The sequence below is a fragment of the Eleginops maclovinus genome, chromosome 7 (assembly GCF_036324505.1).
Source record: "Eleginops maclovinus isolate JMC-PN-2008 ecotype Puerto Natales chromosome 7, JC_Emac_rtc_rv5, whole genome shotgun sequence".
In the NCBI taxonomy this organism is placed as follows: domain Eukaryota; kingdom Metazoa; phylum Chordata; class Actinopteri; order Perciformes; family Eleginopidae; genus Eleginops; species Eleginops maclovinus.
In genome coordinates, this window is record NC_086355.1 from 12,431,595 (window position 1) to 12,450,517 (window position 18,923).

An 18,923-nucleotide genomic window follows, 5' to 3' on the forward strand; every position below is an offset into this window, starting at 1 on the left:
AAAAAAAAGGTTGTTATTTTAAAAGAAATTGGCAGGGAATTCGTTCTTGCAATATATTTTCGGCGTTCACTTAATTTTTGTTGGACCCCCCTTATCTTTCAGCGGTTAAAGGCCTCCAGAAGATGGCAGTAACAACAAGTATTCCAGTTGCAGTTAAATCTCAAAGTAGTAGAAGAAGAGGCAGCGGTTGGCCATTTCTCATGTCTCCGGTGCTCTGACTGACACCGAGGAGAAGCAGCCGTCTCCAGGCTGACAGTGTGGGGACTGACACCGAGGAGAAGCAGCCGTCTCCAGGCTGACAGTGTGGGGAGGAATATGCGCTCACTTTTGGGACTACTCGCTGTTGTTGCTGCAGCCAGTGTGTACCTGTACTCTCTGTCCCTGTACCTTCCTGCGGCGCCACGGAGACCTCCAGCTGCCCGCAGTCACCATGAGGAGAACGGGCAGCCCGCTGACAGCTCCGAGGAGCCCAGCAGGTGACTGATAAAGGCTTAGTACCTTAGCCAGAGATGATAAAGTTATCTCTTAGTTATGTAATATAGGTCTTTATCTAGAAATGGTGTTTAACTGTAACGATAATATCAATACCGCTTATGTAAGCATGCTCCTATCTCACACTCAATATCATCATGCAGAGAAACACTCACTTTGTACGTGTATAGTTTATGTACTGTAAGATATAACTGTCTGCAGTGCTGGACTCTGTAAGATAACTGTTAATGGCTATAAACCCAATACACCTTAAGGCCAAAGTGTTAACTTCAGTCATCTGATATAGTATCAACAGTAATTCAGTGTAAAATTGGAAAAACAAGCACATATAAGCATTTATAAACTTGTCACCATTAGGTATACTATGTCAATAGTTAAATGTTTTTGATTACCATAATATCCTTTGTTATATCTGTTCATGATTCCCAACACTGTTTGTTCCTGAAGGAAGTGCATGATGGGACTAACTTGGGAATGGATGTCCTTGCAGGTTGAAGTTCCCCTCAGACTTGGAGGAGCTGAGGGAACTGGCTGAGCTCCTGCAGTTTTACAAGACGGAGCACACTGGATATGTCCTGCTACTCTTCTGTAGTGCATATCTTTACAAGCAGTCCTTTGCCATTCCTGGATCTTCATTTCTGGTAAGGTAAAATGGTTTAAGGTGTTCTTTGTACTGATGCGGGATAACAAGGCAAAACCATGGATGTGGACATCTTACATGTCGAATGTCTTTCAAATGTTTACACCAATTAAAGCAAGTCATTTGATCTTCATACGTGAGATGTAGTCACAGTATTTATTGACATGTTTTACAGAAAAAATGATTGATTTAAGGCCAATTTGGAAAATTAAAATGTATGGTAGGTGTGACACAAATGAAGTAGGCTTTAAGGAAAAATGAAAAAGCTAGGCCCCTTCTCTAAACACACACTGCAGAGGATAAAAAATATCCTGCAAGCTCAAACAATAAAAGGATGTCAGAATTCCCTTTTGTGTGCAGACTTTATTAGACTTGTGTGACAGCTTTTCTTCCCCAGTTACATTGATTCAACTCCCCTAACAGAGTTTGAGAGTACTTCTCTTCTTTTTGCAGGAAGAGATATGCAGTAAACTGTCTTGATGTGCATGTCTGTGAGGATCATTACACACTTTTATGATGTGTAATAACTCTGGTCCTCTCCACTTGTCATTATGCAGAATATTTTAGCAGGAGCTATATTTGGACCCTATCAAGGACTTCTGCTTGCCTGTGTGCTCACTACTGTGGGCTCCACCATATGCTACCTCCTGTCCCAGGCCTTTGGAAAGCGCTACATCGCTAACCTCTTCCCTGATAAAGTCTCCATGCTGCAGAGGAAGGTAAATCTGTGACACCATGTAAACAACTTATTCAAGGCAACAACTATTGATTCACTTCCACTGTATGTTATAACGATAAACAAGTCTTTATGGTTTGCTTTCATTTAGACTATCACGTTTTATTTTCCTGACCCGAATGCTATGCTCACACGTTATCGTTCTGTGTATATAAATGTGCAACAGGAATATCTATTTTTGTTCCCCAAAATGGGCCAAATGTCATTTCGAACAGCATTTTCTTTTAAATGACAGTACTAGAAAGCAAGATGACATAACATTGACACCGAAAATATCTCGCAAAGCAACAAACACACTACTACTGTCCCTATATATTCTAAAATCTCTTTTACAATATTATCTTTTCTATCAGGTTGAGGAGAACAAGGACTGTTTGTTATTCTTTCTACTCTTCCTGCGATTTTTTCCCATGACTCCCAACTGGTTTTTGAACATGTCTGCTCCTATTGTCAACATCCCCATCACCTTCTTCTTCTGCTCAGTCTTCATTGGTAAGAACACAAGGATCACATAACATGAAAAGAAAAGGACCTCACATTCACCTAAACCCACACTTAAAGACTGCTTTAATGGTTGTTTGTATTAGTTTAGGCTAATTAATATGACTAATTGTAATCGTCCCCCTGTCAAATCATCCATTTCAACATGTGATTGTGTTATTTTGAAGTAAAAGGGCTCACAACAAGGTCTTGACTCGATTTACATCACATTATAACTTGCCTTCAAATTTAAAGTATTGAACGTTTCTTCCAACACTGCTCATAAACCTTCATATGATGTCTAACTACAGTTTTCTTTCTGACCTGCCCTCTGTGTCTGTAGGCCTCCTGCCGTACAACTTCATCTGTGTCCAGACGGGCGTCATGCTGTCTGAGGTGGCGTCGCTGGACGACTTGTTCTCCTGGGACAGGCTGCTGCAGCTGCTGGCCATCGCCTGCATGGCGCTGCTACCCGGCGCCCTCATCCGCCGCTTCAGTCAGAAACGTCTCAAACTTGACTTCCCATCACAGAACGGGCTCAACACGGAGAAGAAGGTCCAGTGATTTGTTCTTGGAGTTTTTTCCCTGGCTCTCTACCCCCAAGATTGAATGTAATCAAAGTGGGGACTCTTCAGAAAAAAACTGCAGAAACGTGTAAAGGTTTCTTTTATCTTACCTGGAGCCACCTGAGGATGGAGAGCTTTAAAAAATAAAATAAAAATAGAACTGGCACATGGGGATTTGTAGCCAGGTATTTTGTTTAACCAAATCTTTGTGTTTCTATGCCCCAGCATCTTTGGGCACAGAATATGTATAAAGATATATGAATGTACAGCAATCATAAGGACAGAGGGAAGAATTTAAAGGGGACCTTGCTTCAATGTAAACAGCCAGTGTTTCAAGTGCCTGTCTGCAGTGCTGGACTCTGATTCAAACTTCTACCTCCACCAGTTTGGGAAAACTAATGTAACAGCCTGCTCATGTTTGTTGTAGCTTATTGGCTCAGATAATTGGTATTTGGTTTCGTGTGAATACTTGTATTGGTAACTGAAAAAGGTCTGCAGCATATACTTGGAAATTGTATTTTTCTTTTTTGACAATCACATTTTAAGTATAAATTGTAATAAAGGGTGTTGGGCAATTTTTAACATTTTTAAACTTTGTTGGAACTCAAAGTTTTTCAAATTGTGTAATTTGGCCTCACTATTTAAGGTAAGTTAATTCTTCTCTCTGCCTCTTTTTACAGTCTTTTGTACAGTGCTATTCACACTGCACAGTGTTATTTTAAAACTCTTTCTTCGTTTGGGTTAAGATTTAAAATGTTATGTCAGCTTTCTGTCTCTTTAAAGATGTTAATTATTTTCAATTTAATGTACAATTGAGGTGTGCTGGATCCCAGAGGAAAAACGCTTTGAAATAATAAAACAACAGTAAACACAAAAAACAGCATTTTCTTTTGTCAAATAATCTTTATTGCTCAGATCCAGGTTGCTCAGCAATACAGTTCACTCACAACTCAAAACAACAGCTTGGCTGTTACCAGAAAGGCATGAATCCACGGGATGGATTAAAAATGGATCATATATGTCTGTCTAGCGCACAGTCACCGATTACCTTGAGGTGTCTGGGACCTTTTGGCCCGTGGGAAATGTAGGACTTGAGGGTTGAGACCTACTGAGGGCAAAAGGAATCTCCCAAATGGTGAAAAGCAGTTAAGAAATGGATCCATGGAAAACCACTACTGAAAGTCTAGTGCTATATAAAGTGTACATACTGGATCGCCTACAACAGTCTCATGCAATGCTTTGTGTTTTCCCATTTAACAACAAGACAAGACAAAAACACTGCTGTGGTTCTGCATACATCCAACCAGACTTTACTAAATCCTTCCTTAGCTAACTATCTTTTTTGGATGGTTTTTGAATGCCCTCTTTATGTTCAATCGCAGAGGCCTGACCTGGTTTACTCTGTCGAACCACCTTTTATGCATCAAAGATTCATTTATTTTTCCATCATGATTCCAAAATCTGGTAAACATTCTAGTTAGGATAGTTTTCAACCACAACTTAACAACTAGTATTATTGGTAGTGATCTAACAGGAATGAATATTAAAGCAAAGAATCCCAGCTACTGCTCCTGACTAGATCATTAAATCAGTGTAAATGACGAGAAAAAACCAAATCAACAGGAAAATAAAGCCTAAACTATCCAACCACCATGTGATATGACTAACAACACATTACACCCTCAGTGATGTGTGTAATTGTGGTTCTCTGGTACTGAATAGTAATGCCTAGCAACACCCCACAAAACCTAGAAACACGAATCCTTGGAAGTAAAAATTCTAATTAAAAAGTAACTATTACGTTTGACAAGTTTTCTCCTCAGACAGCGGCCGGCCTACGGAGGTCTGAACAACCAGGACGCTGTGCTGACACCTACACAGTGAAACCGAACCAGCTGGAGGGAAACCTGCACTGACTGTGTAAAGATCCAAAAACACAAGAGAGACAGAGATCTGAAGAGTCCTCTGCAATGCAAGAAAAGAACCTTCAAAACTGCACTCCAAAAAGCTAGTCCTGACAAGTCAAACCATGAGTGACAAACCGCAATTTCCAGCGCTACAGCGAAGAGCTGTTTTCTCCATGACATGCCCTACTACAGTGAAGCAGACCACCACAGGAGTCGCGCGTTTCGAGTTAAAGCACTGTACTGCATTTGTGTGGGTAAGGTCAGGGTATTTGAATCAGGTCTGTTGAGCGATCATCATCAGTATGAGGTACTGTACCGGCTGTGGGGAGGCTTGCTGTAACAGCCTCAGGCATTGTGTGAGTTCGATAGACCTTTTATGTTTTATTTCAGCACTACTAATCTGTGTTCACTGGGACAGCAATGATCCAGCTCATCTGATGACAGATCTGCCCTTGGGGAAAAAAATAAAATCAGCTCTCAACAGTTAAAAGAAGTCCAAAGACAAACACTAATTTTCACTATATCATTCATTTATTTAATTATGTTTCGCCCTACATTGGTTTTAGTAACTAAAGTCAGCCTTGGATTCTGAGAGGTAATTCTGAAATGTACAGCACATCAAAACAAAACAAAAAATCTTCTTTAGATTGAAGAGAAAACCGCTTAGAGGTCAGTTTTTAGGCATGTGACGCTGTAAAACTTCTCCCACCATCTCTCACAATGCAGGTGTAGACTGATAAGTGTTATAGAGAGACAGAAAACTATGCATTAATGTGTGACTCTATTGTACATGTTTACAGATATACAGTTATCTTGTCGTACACAGTGACATTTCAACGACTAGAGTTGTTCTACATTCTACACAGAAGACTAGGGTTTTTACACCATGTTCAAGAGTCCCGTCAGTGTATTTTTGCAGCTTTGTGTTTTCTTCAAATCAACCCCAGAGTATGTTTTTATCAAATAGAGCTGGTACGGTTGAATTGGGTTGTTTAAAAAAACAAGCGAATAAACTTCATTGTTTGTTTGTTTTTTAAGTTTAAAAAAACCCTGGAGGTACAGTTGGGATAGCAGGAGGTACAGATGGTTAGTTTCTGTTTTGCTTTCAACTGACTTTTTATTTTCCTTTCATTGATGGTGAAATCAGTACACAACATCCACATTCAGAACCACTTCGGGCAGGTATGTACCCCTTAGATCCTGCTCTTCATTCCTTTCTAACAAAAATGTACTTTGAAATCCTTTTTGACGTGTATCATTAAGAGGTTGTATGGTGTCCAGGTAAAGACAGTCCAACAGAGTTGACTATTGGTGACACAGTTTCACTAGTTGACTGCACCTGAAGAGTTTAGAGATTACTGTAGATGTTTTGTCTTTTTTTCATTAAAAAAGAAAATTAAAAACGCTCAAAATGATCAGTTAACAAGGCATACAAAATGTGGAAAAAGGGGAAAGATTGGACTGAGGTACCCTGAAGCCTGAGGTAGATCACAATACTGACATGCGCACTGTTCACATCCTGACCAAAGTTAACGATGGTTCACTTAACTGTTCTCCTATTTTTCAGGTTTTTGTTTATATTATTATTCATAGTCTAGTTTTCAAGAAAATAAACACTTCCCTTCAAAATAATATGGCAGTGTCCCACTGAGGAAGAAAAGAAAAGGACTTTGTTTTCTTTTTGTTTCTTATCAATAGCTCTCATCACAAAATAGGAAAAAATAGATTCATAAATATTACTCTCTCTTTTTATATATATATACACACACATGCGCACTCGCACACAAACGCACACACACGGAGGAAGCTGTGCGTATTGGCAATAACCTTGCGTCTGGAAGATGAAGCTGATGGGTGATGTCTAAAAGGTGAAAAAATAAGGCAACAAGCTTCCATGGTCTCCGAAGTAAAGCACAAAGGGACATCAGGAGGACCTGCGTGTCCAGCGCACCCGCAGAGTGGTCGGCCGGCTCGCCAAAATAAAACAAAATGAAAAATGAAAAGTTAAAGGAAAGAGAGAGGGTGAGAATGACAATCTGTGTGTCTGTGCCTGTGGCCCCGCCTGCTGGACACGGTAGGGGTGATTCTTCTAAAAGGCTGCATATCGTACATTCACAGCTGTCATGCCGTTTTAGAAAGCTCCCTGACAAGAGAGGGTTAAAGCCAAACACGGCTGCGGTCATGTTTACGGTTGTGTGTGTACCACAGGTCATACGGTGCCTCACAATTCCACCCCCCCACCCTCTTACCCAAAACTTTTCCCTCACTGCCACTTCACACACCAAAAGTCTGAACCCTCCCTCAAACCAACGTCTAATTTCAGGGCCCTCAGGTCATAATTTGTGTCGGACCTTATGACTTCCTAAATAAGCCTGAGTGTGTGGCGCTGCACATTCATAAGGACTGGTCACCTGTAAACAAGCAAAGGTGCACAAATTGTCAATTTTTGCTCTGATCGTCCTTTTTTAGGTTTTATTTTTTTTTAAATATCAGGACAACAACCATGAATGCTGATATAGTTACTGTACAGCATGGAAGAATGATATCAGGTTAACAAAAAATCATCTGTTGCATTTAACCTCTGATGAGTGAAAGTGGCAGTCAGTTCAATTTTATCTGAGGGCTACGGGAAAAAAACGGTTCCTTGACAACAATTTTTTTTTTTAACCTATTAAAAACCATGCCAGATGAGAGAGAGTGATGAGAAATTAAAGCAGAAATTAGCAGAAAATAAAGAAATAAAAGTAAAAAGCTTTGAAGCACCAGATATGATTGGTGAGAGACACTTAAAAGGGACGTTATCTTTCGCGTTGGCACACACACAGGCTTGTTAAAAAGACCCATTCACCATATTTTCTAATATAAGTGTTTTTCTTTTGATTTCAGTGGCCTATACTGTGAACACACAAGGGGAATTGCCTTATGAGGCTGTCAGAGCACAATCAATCTCTGGAACAAGCAAAAATATTAGAAACTAAACCAAGTTGCTCTGTCATTTTGATAAGAAAAATAACAGGGCGTACTCTCAGTGTGTATCAATATACTTTTCTACTCGGTGTTAATACTGCTAAGGATATTTAATCTTTCTATCTGAATATCTCTAACTCTTGTGAGAGTCCATTGTCCCTCGCGCTCGTCCTAACCTAAAATATTTATCACAATGCCTCGTATACGCTCGTGTTAATACATTTGCTTTATCAGTTTGTTAGGCCTATGTTAGTCCAACTAAAGAGATAACGTTATGCAGGGCGACATACTATTTCCTGTTTCGAACTGTAAGGACAACAGTTCCAAATTTCTCTGCCATGTCCACCTTCCTTATAGATTTTTTTTGGTCTTTTTTTGTGTTATATTATATCAGTACGTTTTTTTCCAACGCTATCTGCTCTCACAGGGCTGGCAGTGCACACAATGCCCTCAGCCTTTGGCTCTTACTTGTTTCCCCCCTAGTGAAGTTCTTTGGTTTTGATCCCGGTGCTGCTGGTCTGCCCTGCATGTCCCTCTTGGCCGTGGCCTTTGTCTGGGTAGGTCTCTGTCCATTGGGGAGGGCTACATTCATTGGCTGGCACCCGCCGGAGCCGCCCCGCTGGTCACTTGGAGTGGTGCGGTGACACGGCGGTGCCCTGCTGGTGTTTCTGTTCCTGCTGTTTGACCTGCTGAATGATCTCCCGGATCTTCCTCTGTGCAGTCTGTGCGGAGAAACATGACGCACATGATAAGGTGTTAACTGTTATGTAAAAACACGTTCAAGACTGACTTAATTAAATGCTACATGTAAACAATTTAGTTCAACCTATGAGACTTTTTGAATTGCAAAGCATCATCCATATTTAAGATTTTGACAATGCACCATTTATAAAATGGATACAAAATAACTGTGTTATAAATTGAAACACTTAACCTTTGACAAAACAAATCGAACACATGATTGTATACCTGGGTTTAACCGATGTTCAGAGCTAAAAGAATTAAAGAAGATAATCATAATAATTATGCATAATCTGTATAATTGCATAAACACTTCAGAAAACTTAATACAAGAAAACCGCTGCACCAGTTAAGCAACCGTTTTGAATACATAATCAGACCTCTAATAAGCCCAAATAACAAACACCCCCTGTGTTCAGTTACAGGGTCTTAGCTTTGTATTTGCATACCTGGCTGGCAAAGAAATGACCGCTGATTTTCACAAAGACTTCATCATTCTCGTCTGGAGTTTGGTCCCGCGGTACGATGACCTCAGCACTTGTTAGGTTCTGCAGCTCATTTACCTGAAAAAACAAATCAGGTAAACTGATATACTGTTTGGTTAAACCAAGCAAACCAGGTGCTATTTATGGCTAATGTAACTAAAGTAAATGCAATAGTTTTTTTTCTCCATACTTGTCCATGATTCAGGTCAGTTCAAGCAACAACTCACCGTCTTTCCGCCTTTCCCAATGACCCTGCCAGCTGCAGTTGAGGGAACCTTGATGTGTGTCTCCAGTTTGACCTCCTCCTTTGCTGAGAAGAAGTTTTCCTCTTTCAGCTTCCCAAATATCCGACCTTGGGCCTGGAATACAGAGGAGGGAATGAGACAAAGAAAGACTGGGAAATGAGGACACACAGCGGACCACTGCCTTTTACCGTCAACAACAAAAAAAAATCATGTTAAGTAGCACTTTTTTGTTTTATGTGGTTACCTTAAACTGAGCCTCTGCATTTCCAGTAATAGTAACCATCCTGTCATTACTATCTGGATGCTCAGCTGGCGCAATCTGGAACACACACACAGGTTATAGAGAGAAAATAAGAAGAACATTTGTCCAAAATCTGGTGATTTTTCTCTATGGTCATTCAGTACATGTAACCACTGAATCATCAGTCAAGAAGTCTGCCAATTCAAAAAAATAATGAGCATCTGTCCCACTTCTCCAGGCGGCGCTGAGAGGATTTTTTAAAAGCGTAGCTGCTTTTATGACCATAAATAACTAACATCCTGGCAGAACGGACAAGCAAATTGTTAACTTCACCTTACTGCTCGGTGTGAACCTTCAGAGAATGCAATGCATGGTGATCAGAGGTGTAGACAACCTTTTTTACCGCCCTTCAAATTGAAGTCGGCACTCTATTGACGCTGACATACCCACCTTGATTGAAGCTCCAGCGAAGTGAGCGAGTTGTTTGATGTGCTGGCCCTTCTTGCCGATCAAGGCCCCGACTGCCTGAGTTGGAATAAAGAGGTAGACAACCTCCTGTTCTGGAGTCTGTTGCTGAAAGAAAAGTCACACAGAAAAATATATTTCACTCCATTATTACTCAACGTTACTGCTGAAAGGGAGAAACATTTAAAAACTGCTTAACAGTCAAACATATTAAAATGAACTTGTCAGATACTCGAAGAGATGCCGAAAAAAGAAGACACCACATGCAAGTTAAGTTAAATTGAGCTCTCTTCAAGCCTTCTCGTTGGGTAAACATCCCACCCTAGCTGGGTCTGAATGGAATATTTCCTATTAGGTGCCCTATGTTTTCCCAAGCATGGCAACAGTCATGTACTCGAGGTTTATGAAGTGATTTTCTTATGAGCCACAGGACAAATCTGGCCTTCCAAACATTTTTGTGGTGTACTGGTGGCTGGGTGATGGTACGCAAAAATGCCAGACTCTCTGTTCATCATAGACGCTGACTGAGAGGTCGTCATGGTTTCTTATTTAAGTCTTCCCATCCATTGGATATTATTTTCTTTCTCTTTCTCTTTTTACTGTGGCAGCATTCATACCATAAGTCACTTGCGAATAAATACCTTCCTGAGGTTTCACAGAATTCTTGTGCTCTCAACATGCTCTCAAATCTTAAAATATTATTGTAGCTTCACAAATCACAAGCAATTAGTTCTTAGGGTCTCAAATCCCTAAGGCAACATTGACTTTAGGTGCAAAATATAAGAGAACATACTGAGTGCTGGTGGGTGATGGCACTTGGTGGAGGACCCCCGTACAGGCCACTGAGATGTGAAGAGTGACTCTGAAAGAGACAAGCAGACCAATCAGAAAAACACAAATTCACAGACACATGCACACACTCAACTAAAGCTCCTATTAGGGGGAATTTCAGGGGCATAAAGTGCCAGTGAATCACTAACTTTCTGGACTATGAAGCACACAAATACATTCTCGCACAATGTCTCACACTACTGGGTCTTGACCTCATCAGGCAATGAGTGGAGACTTTGTTTTACAGACAACCTGACTCATCCCTGCGGAAGATGGGGGAATTCTGATTCTGGTTGTTTGAAACTGTATACAATATCTTGCAGGAACACCTGAATCAACATTGTGTTGTTTCTTCAAATAGCACTTCAGTGGAAAATTGGTTAACCACCTGTTGGTAACAAATTGCTTTAATCAAGTCAAAACTAATCCCTGTAGGAGCTGCGCATCACTGCACAGGGCGGGTAAGACTAACAGCAGAAAAGTCATTGCAAAGCAACCATTTTAGATTATATTTTCACCACCTCTTATGGTTTTGCGAAATAAGAGCATACTCACTAAGAATGGGTTGTATCCTGCTGGAGCCACAGGGGGCACTGCACCGCGGGGTCCGGCAGCAGGGGGCAGCACCGGCAGGCCGGAGGAGAAGATGCCCAGAGCGTTCAGGTTCAAGCCTGGGATCAGGTTGGCCTGTTGCTGGGCAGAAGAAAAGGGGCAGATTTGAGCTTAAAGCAAAACATGATACATTAGGATTTATTTGGATCTCAACTTTCATCTTTCTTTTTTTTGAAACCAATTTTAATCTTTTTTTTAAAGGATCAGATCAGATCAAACAGGTTTTCACTTGGACTATTAACAAGAGGCATACTGAAGCATTTTACAGTAAATCAATCTGTTGCCAGTAAGTAAACATTTAAGAGTTCAAGAGAAAAAGGAAGAAGAATGCAAATGAGTTCTTCAAAATAAAAGTTAAACCTAAATGATAAATAAACATAAATAATTGTTTTAATGTTTTTTTACTACAACAAAGATACTCCGGACGTCAATCTAACTGTGCAGGGCTTTTTTAAAGAAGTGTTATATATCCTTCAAAATGGGCAATAATCAAGCAATCTTTTAAGTCAAATATAAGTATTTGATTATTTTTCATTGTTGTCTCTGATACTAGTTTAATATATTTGGGTTTTAAAAACAAGCACTCTGAAACTGTCAACTTGTGCACTTGGAAACAATAACAACTTTGAGCAAATAAATGTTAAGATTCATTGCTAATAGAAATATAATTTAGTTGCAGAACATCACATTACAAGTGTTACTTTTATTTGTGTATTTCGTTTCTGGCCAAAAAAAATATGCATCTCCAAAGAGGGTAACTTTGAAATATTAAGAACATTAACATTTATGGCTGGAGAATACGTTTCTTCTATAGCTGAATAAACCATTTAAAGATCCACAGGAAAGAGATGAATGGGGATGTTTGCTGTTTTGATGGCATGACATAAAATGTCTCCCTCAAAGTCAGGTCAGCTCTACTGGTTTCATGTCCCTGCAGAGACACACGGCCTTCTTTCACTTCCTTTTTCCCAGAAAGCTTTGTGTAATATCCTCAGTGTCACGCTAGATGGCCCTCACCGCTTGCTGTGGAGTTTGGCGCTCAGCTGCCAGCCCAGCGCTCACAAGCATGTACTATTTAATCGCATGCTATGTGTTACTTCTGATGATTATTTCTTAGCCAATATTTAGGTGAGAAAAATGGGCACGGGCAGCTCTTGTGAAAGCAGCAAACATACTGGCATAGTAACTCTGAGTAAATGTTGCTCATCATAAAGAGCATCACCACACACTTTATCATTAATCGTCTCAGTATTATAGGGAGTGTGCAGCCTGTGATATCATCTTCACTAGCTCTCTTCCTCTGGAGGTCGACCTCTCGGACTGACTCTGCCCCAGTGATGTCATCCAGGCAGTGTGAAAGAGGATCTGGATGAGAGAGCGGCCTACAGATATCAGATGGATGCTGGGAAACGCAGTGTGTTACAGCGGGAACACAGACACACACAGCGGGGAAGTGAGCATGAGTCAGAGGCTCTGAGGAACAGGCACACTCACACAAACACACACATGTTTGAAAACATGCTGTGCTCAAACACTCACTGATGAGCTATTCAGCAACTGTTTACTGTTATCCATCTACCAAGCACACAACAAAGGGTATTACTAATGCTGGTGGTAACATGCACTGAATGGAACGTGATATCATCCTACAGTATATCATCACTCCCTCTTCGATGTTCACCTGTCAGTCTTTGTGAGTCAACCTGAGATCATAACCACACACACACACACACACACACACACACACACACACACACACACACACACACACACACACACACACACACACACACACACACACACACACACACACACACACACATACACACACACTGATCGTTGGAACAGGTCTGCAGATGGTAACCTTTAAGCTCGGCTTACATTTATAGCAGCAATGTCATTCTCATAGGCTTCCATCAGTTTCTTCGCAATCTCCACCTGGGCTTTACAACAATCATCCAAGGTGCCCTTCACCGTGACGATCCTCTCAGGGTTGCAATAGGTTAAGTCGTGTAACCTGCAGGGGAGAACACACTCACATAAATTAGTGTATGCAAATAGAGCTTACAGACACACTGACACTCTGCTCATTATTTTATCAGAAGTTACATATAACTGAGTTACATTTAAAGTTATTTCCTGTCCTTGTGTTTATCTAATTGTAAGGAGTCTGTGATTCTAGAGAAAGATTGTGGGTATATGAACTAAACACCGAAGATGGGAAGAAACTGAGTACACTTACTCAAGTAATGTACTTAAGTACTTGTACTTTACTTGAGTATATTTCCATGTTATGCTACTTTGTACTACTCTACTACAATTCAGAGTACTTTTACTCCACTACATTTATTTACTACCTTTAGTTACTTTACAGTTTTGGGTTAATGATGTGAAATATAATATTCACTTAAATCAGACTTCAGTTACACCTGGAGTAAATGCACAAGCTACCCTGCAGTATACAAAGTCATTAAAACTAGCTGCACCTTTACCAGCTTTGCTAACACTTTAATGCATCAATAATTATAAAACATATCAGATATATTATTCTGAAATTGACCAATCTGCATAATGAGTACTTGTACTTTTGGAACTTTCCGTGGGGAAATTTGAGAATTCTTCATTTGACCCATCCTAGTGTTAGGAGGAGTGGGCTGCCATATGTACGGCGCCTGGGGAGCAGTGTAGGGAACGGTGCCTTGCTCCAAGGGACACCACGGTAGCACTTGGTCTTTCGGGGATTTGAATTGGTGACCTTCCAGTTCCAGTTCCCAGGCAAAGCCTCTAACCACTTTGCCTCCACCGCCCTAAGTATATTTTGATGCTAATACTTTTGCACTTTACTTTAGTAACATTTTGATTGCAGGATTTTCTACTTGTAACACAGTATTCCTACACTCTGGTACTTCCACTTTTACTTAAGTACAAGATCTGAGTACACCTCCCACCTCCGCTAAACACCCTAACACATATAGAAAACCAGCATTTTCTGATGACCAGCAGGGGTAGATCTCCTGGTTGCCAAAAGAAGTTTGTATCCAAGTTTATGACAAAATGTCTTCTCACTTCATGTATAATCATTAGTTTATTAAAATTCACAATTTCACAATTCAATTGTTGGAGGACTTTCTGCACCGTTTAAGTCTGTAAGAAGCTGCCTCCTCCCTTTCATATTTTGATAGGGTAGATTAAAGGTAAAGGGTAAAGATAAGGCAATTATTGGACTCAAACCATCTCGGCAACGCCCTTTTGTAAACCCCTGTTCATCTCGCTCCTCATCTCTGTCTCTTTCTCAAGGCTCATTACGTCTGTACAGCTCACAGAGACAGAGCAATTCATTAGCCCTAACTGAAGAAAGGTTGGCGAGCATGGCCTGGTAAATGGGGTGTAATCACCACCTTTAATATCATGTTCTGGAGTAAAGGAGCTATAAGCAACTCCCTAACAGCTCAGATAAGTAAAACTACATGTTGAGCGGCTAATGGGAATGGTTGTAAAAAAGCTGTTGCTATAGTCTAAGAAGTTGAAATCCCTGCCTGTTTGCTCTTTGGTTAAATTAATAATAGTCCAAATTGATGCTGTTCAACAATGCCACACACACAAGTGCTCACAAGTGTTTTAATATCCAGTGTGTGATTTTCTGGCGGTGCTAGATTGACGTGGGCGAGTGTGACAGCGTGAGGAAGTCTGGTGCAGCGGGAGAGGCGACTTACGAGGAGATGGTTATCTTGGTCCCTGTGTCCTCCTCGATCTTCTTCAGGTTTCGACCCTCCTTCCCAATCAGCCGCCCCACTAGGCTGTTGTGGGCGAGGATCTTCAGAGGGATGTCCTCCGTCCTACACACACAAACACAAACATACACACTCAGGTTAGAGAGAGATAGGAGAAGATAGGATTCCTTTCACAAATGTGGTCTGAGGATGAGTGATGAGGATGAATAGGAATGTGAGTGTAAATAAATGTAAGACATTATATTCTATGTTTGTAATATCGCCGCTTTTTGTTATCACAGAAGAATAGCCAGATTTTTAAAGGGAGGAAGATCAGTAATAAACTCATTTTCCTGTAAAGATTTCGTCCACATGAACTCAGAAGATTCCTGCTGCAAGAACTGTTTAGCATAGTTTACAGTAAACAAGAACATTTGCAACAACAACAGCTCATAAAACTGCCTCTGGTAATAGAAGATGAGGGTATAAACAAAGAAGACCTAATGTGCTGGAGTCCCTCAGAGTCACAAAAACTTAAATTACAGATTTCTTCAAAATCTTTGCATTATTTGACATTTTTCATTTAATTTGTATTTGTTTTTTAAATGTTTCATCATCAATCCTGAATGCTTCCCTTGTTTTTAACCTAGGGTGTTCCTACGGGGGAACAATACAGTTTGTCAGTCGTTAGTATAGGATAGTTGAAGTGTGTTACACTTCCTATTAATTTAGCATCACCTCTTATAGTTGGCACACAGCAGCTCAACATACAGAATAATAATGTTTCTAAACTAAATGTTACTTTTGAAAGACTTAAAAGACTAATATGATATACAGCATCAGACAGAAAGTTTGAGACTGACAAAACAATGTCAACAACAAATATAGGTTCATCTAGGAGTGTATACCTCACAGTGGATATGTTGTATATTTCCACTTGCTTTTATGATGTGGATGGATCTAAAAACAACGAAAACATATTGTGTCTACTGTGTATCTCTCAGTGAAGTTGAGAGTAAATTGAAATTTATTTTGTGCTGTAAAAATGGATGATTTAATTGACTTAATTTTCCATTTTATGGCTGCACAAAACCCTGAAATATTCTGGTGAGCAGATGGAAAAAATAATGGTGTTTTTTATTTTGAGTCTCTTATTATGTCTCAAAAGCAGAAGGAGGCTAAACAAACCATTTTAATAATATGTATGCTGATTTCTCCAGTATTATAGGGTATATGGTTTTTATTTGCAAGTAGTTTATGAATTGTTTTGTAAAGATAAAAGGCCTGACGATTTCATTGTTCATTTTTTGGAATTTATTTCTCTCCTTACGCTCAGTAAAAAATTACAGGGTGGTGAGATGACATGTTAATTTTGGAAGGATTGACACGCTGGCAGCGGCAGGTGGAGGTTATTTTGAATTTTGTGAGGAGAATTACTGATCAGGCAGATACGATAAATATTGATCTCAGAGGGAAATTATTGAGGTGGATGTAGCAGCCGATTGATTTAGCAACACACATAAAACTCAACAGGAACAAGAGTTTGTTGTTTGTCCAAGAGTGTCTTTTAATTTAGAGGAAATATTGGTGGCATTTAGAGCCACAGCCCACTCACTAATGCAGGCCATTGTCGTTCCATTTAAAAAAACAGTTAACTTCTTATTCATTTTCATACTTATATGAATAGTTAACCATTTAGGGAAATATGCTCATTTGCTTTCTTGCAGAGAAAAGATTAGAAGATCGATATCTCTCTGTACAATAACTATGAGGCTAAAGCTAGAAAAATCTATTTATGCTCAAAAGCCATAATCATCCCTCCCGACAGCCTGAAGTATTCTCTGGCTCTACGGGAGACCACACTGACTCAAAACACTAGGGACAAGAACAAAACAACAAAATAAACACTCTTTGACAAAACCAATTTAAGTGTCGTGTTATCTAGGATGTATCTTGCAAATCTGTGGAAACATTTTAATATTTAAAAGAAGCAAATTATTTTTTATGTATCCAGCAATGAAGGATCTAGCTCTTATAATTCAAGCAACACTGAGTGTACGCATCGCCAACCCTTCGACAAAATACACACTTAAATACAAATGCAAGCTGGGCGTTGACACTTGGATCCAGCAGAGCTCAAAGAGTTTAAAAGGTGCAGTGTCTTGTTAAAAGTGTCAAGCTCAATTAGACAAGTTGGCCTTGTTTCTTAAATGCTAAGCTGTGATCACGTGTTATCCTTTGTGAGTGTGTGGTGTGCACTGTGTTAGTGGTCCAAGCAAGATAATGCACAGTGAGATTAAAAGGTGTGCAGGCAGGTTAAAGGATGAGATTACAGCCCCGTATATATTATGGCTTACAGTATCTCCCTGTTGGAGTGTATACCTGCTCTGCATAAACAACATCTGAGAGTTTGTGCGTGTCAAAGTGCAGACTCACGTCTTGGTCTCGTTGGCCTCCTTCTGCATGATGTCCAGGATCATGCGACAGGCGGAGGAGCAGCCTTCGGGAGTAGAGTGGATAGTAATGGGCTTTTCTGCTGCCCCTGCATTTTCTTTCCGATGAATGTCCACCCTGAGAGAGGGAGAGACAGACAGAGGGATAAACACAAAGTAGAGAAAGACAAAGAAGGAGGTTAGAGTATGAATTCATAATAACATTTGTCTTATTGTGCATTACTGACTGAAAGGACATAAAGAAAAAATAATGGTACTTTTAAGATGTTGAAAAGAAAATGGAACAATTGGATGTTGTGTATACAAAAAGTATTTCACAGTAAACATGCCATGAAAAACTTGAGCTTCTTTTTTTCAAAATTGTGCAACTCAAAGCTTTTACTGTGTGCTGTCTTGCATTATATCTCAGACAACTGGTCTTAAAAATGCAAGTCCGGGCACATTGCCACATTGTCTACATTATTATGTAATGTCTCCATAACAAAATTAGAGTGTAGCTAACAAAACAGGAAAACGAAACACAGCAGGAACCAGGCAGGTCTATCGGAATCTGCTTACTTAGACTGTGTCTGTTTGGTGACATTCTTGATGGTGAGGCCCTCCTTGCCGATGATGGCTCCCACAAACTGAGTAGGCACGAGCATGCGCAGGGGGAAGTCGTGTTGTCTGGTGCGGGGAGGGCCAAAGTCTCCTGAGGGCCCGGGCTGAGAGCTGCCCTGGTCCCGGGATGACCGACCCCCACGCCGTGTGCGGGGAGCCTGGTCGGGCGGAGCAGCATCCATGTCCACGATATACGACACTTTGAAGGAGTAGTCTTCGAACTGGTGCCCTGTTAACTTCTCAATGGCTCTGTGGGGAGGAACAGGAGGTGGAGGCAAGCACAATGAATGGGTCTAACTGTCCATATGCTCAAATGCAATCATCAAAACAAGTCGAGTATTATATTACAGTAAACAGGTTCAGTGGAATTCCTTGAGCGAAGTTTGATTTACTATGATAATTGAAAAAAGTTTTTGCAAAACTTAATATAAACTAGCTTTTATTTAAGTGTGTAGATGCTAGATTTGTTGTGTATGTCAAATATTTTGGAACATCTTAAAGAGAAATACAAATGATTTCCGTTCATATTTCTGATAATTTTGTTAAAACATTCCCTTCCACACAAATGCATCTTATAAATAAAAAACAGCTCAATCTCTCCCTCTTCACAACTCTGGTTGTCTGTTGAGTATCAGCTGGTTTAACCTCAATTAAGCCTTTTCAAAAAGCCTCAGTTTATTGGTAAGAAAGATGTCTAAGAGTGGAGAGAGGGCTGACATGCAGAGGGAAATGTACATTATACAGTTAGCCAG

The 18,923-nt window shown here is 40.2% G+C and overlaps 2 protein-coding genes across 5 annotated transcripts in view; one reads left to right on the top strand and one right to left on the bottom strand.

Moving 5' to 3' along the window:
- Positions 1-152: 152 nt before the first annotated feature.
- Positions 153-3,506, top strand: tmem41aa (transmembrane protein 41aa). The gene is made up of 6 exons (XM_063887118.1): positions 153-224; positions 268-476; positions 983-1,133; positions 1,690-1,851; positions 2,222-2,360; positions 2,692-3,506. The coding sequence occupies exons 2-6, from the start codon at positions 316-318 to the stop codon at positions 2,910-2,912; spliced, it is 834 nt and encodes a 277-aa protein (XP_063743188.1). The 5' UTR covers positions 153-224; positions 268-315; the 3' UTR covers positions 2,913-3,506.
- A 291-nt stretch (positions 3,507-3,797) lies between these two features.
- igf2bp2a (insulin-like growth factor 2 mRNA binding protein 2a) overlaps positions 3,798-18,923 on the bottom strand; it is a 41,573-nt gene continuing 26,447 nt past the window's right edge. For 3 of the 4 annotated variants that reach the window (XM_063887113.1, XM_063887115.1, XM_063887116.1), the window contains exons 6-16: positions 18,130-18,420; positions 17,555-17,689; positions 15,122-15,244; positions 13,290-13,425; positions 11,352-11,489; positions 10,759-10,827; positions 9,951-10,073; positions 9,504-9,578; positions 9,242-9,373; positions 8,979-9,092; positions 3,798-8,510 (exon numbers count right to left, since the gene is read on the bottom strand). In XM_063887113.1, the coding sequence (XP_063743183.1) occupies positions 8,412-8,510; positions 8,979-9,092; positions 9,242-9,373; positions 9,504-9,578; positions 9,951-10,073; positions 10,759-10,827; positions 11,352-11,489; positions 13,290-13,425; positions 15,122-15,244; positions 17,555-17,689; positions 18,130-18,420 (1,435 nt within the window). In that variant the 3' untranslated portion in view covers positions 3,798-8,411. The remainder of the gene's footprint in view (positions 8,511-8,978; positions 9,093-9,241; positions 9,374-9,503; positions 9,579-9,950; positions 10,074-10,758; positions 10,828-11,351; positions 11,490-13,289; positions 13,426-15,121; positions 15,245-17,554; positions 17,690-18,129; positions 18,421-18,923) is intronic. The other variant, XM_063887114.1, reaches the window with a different exon arrangement.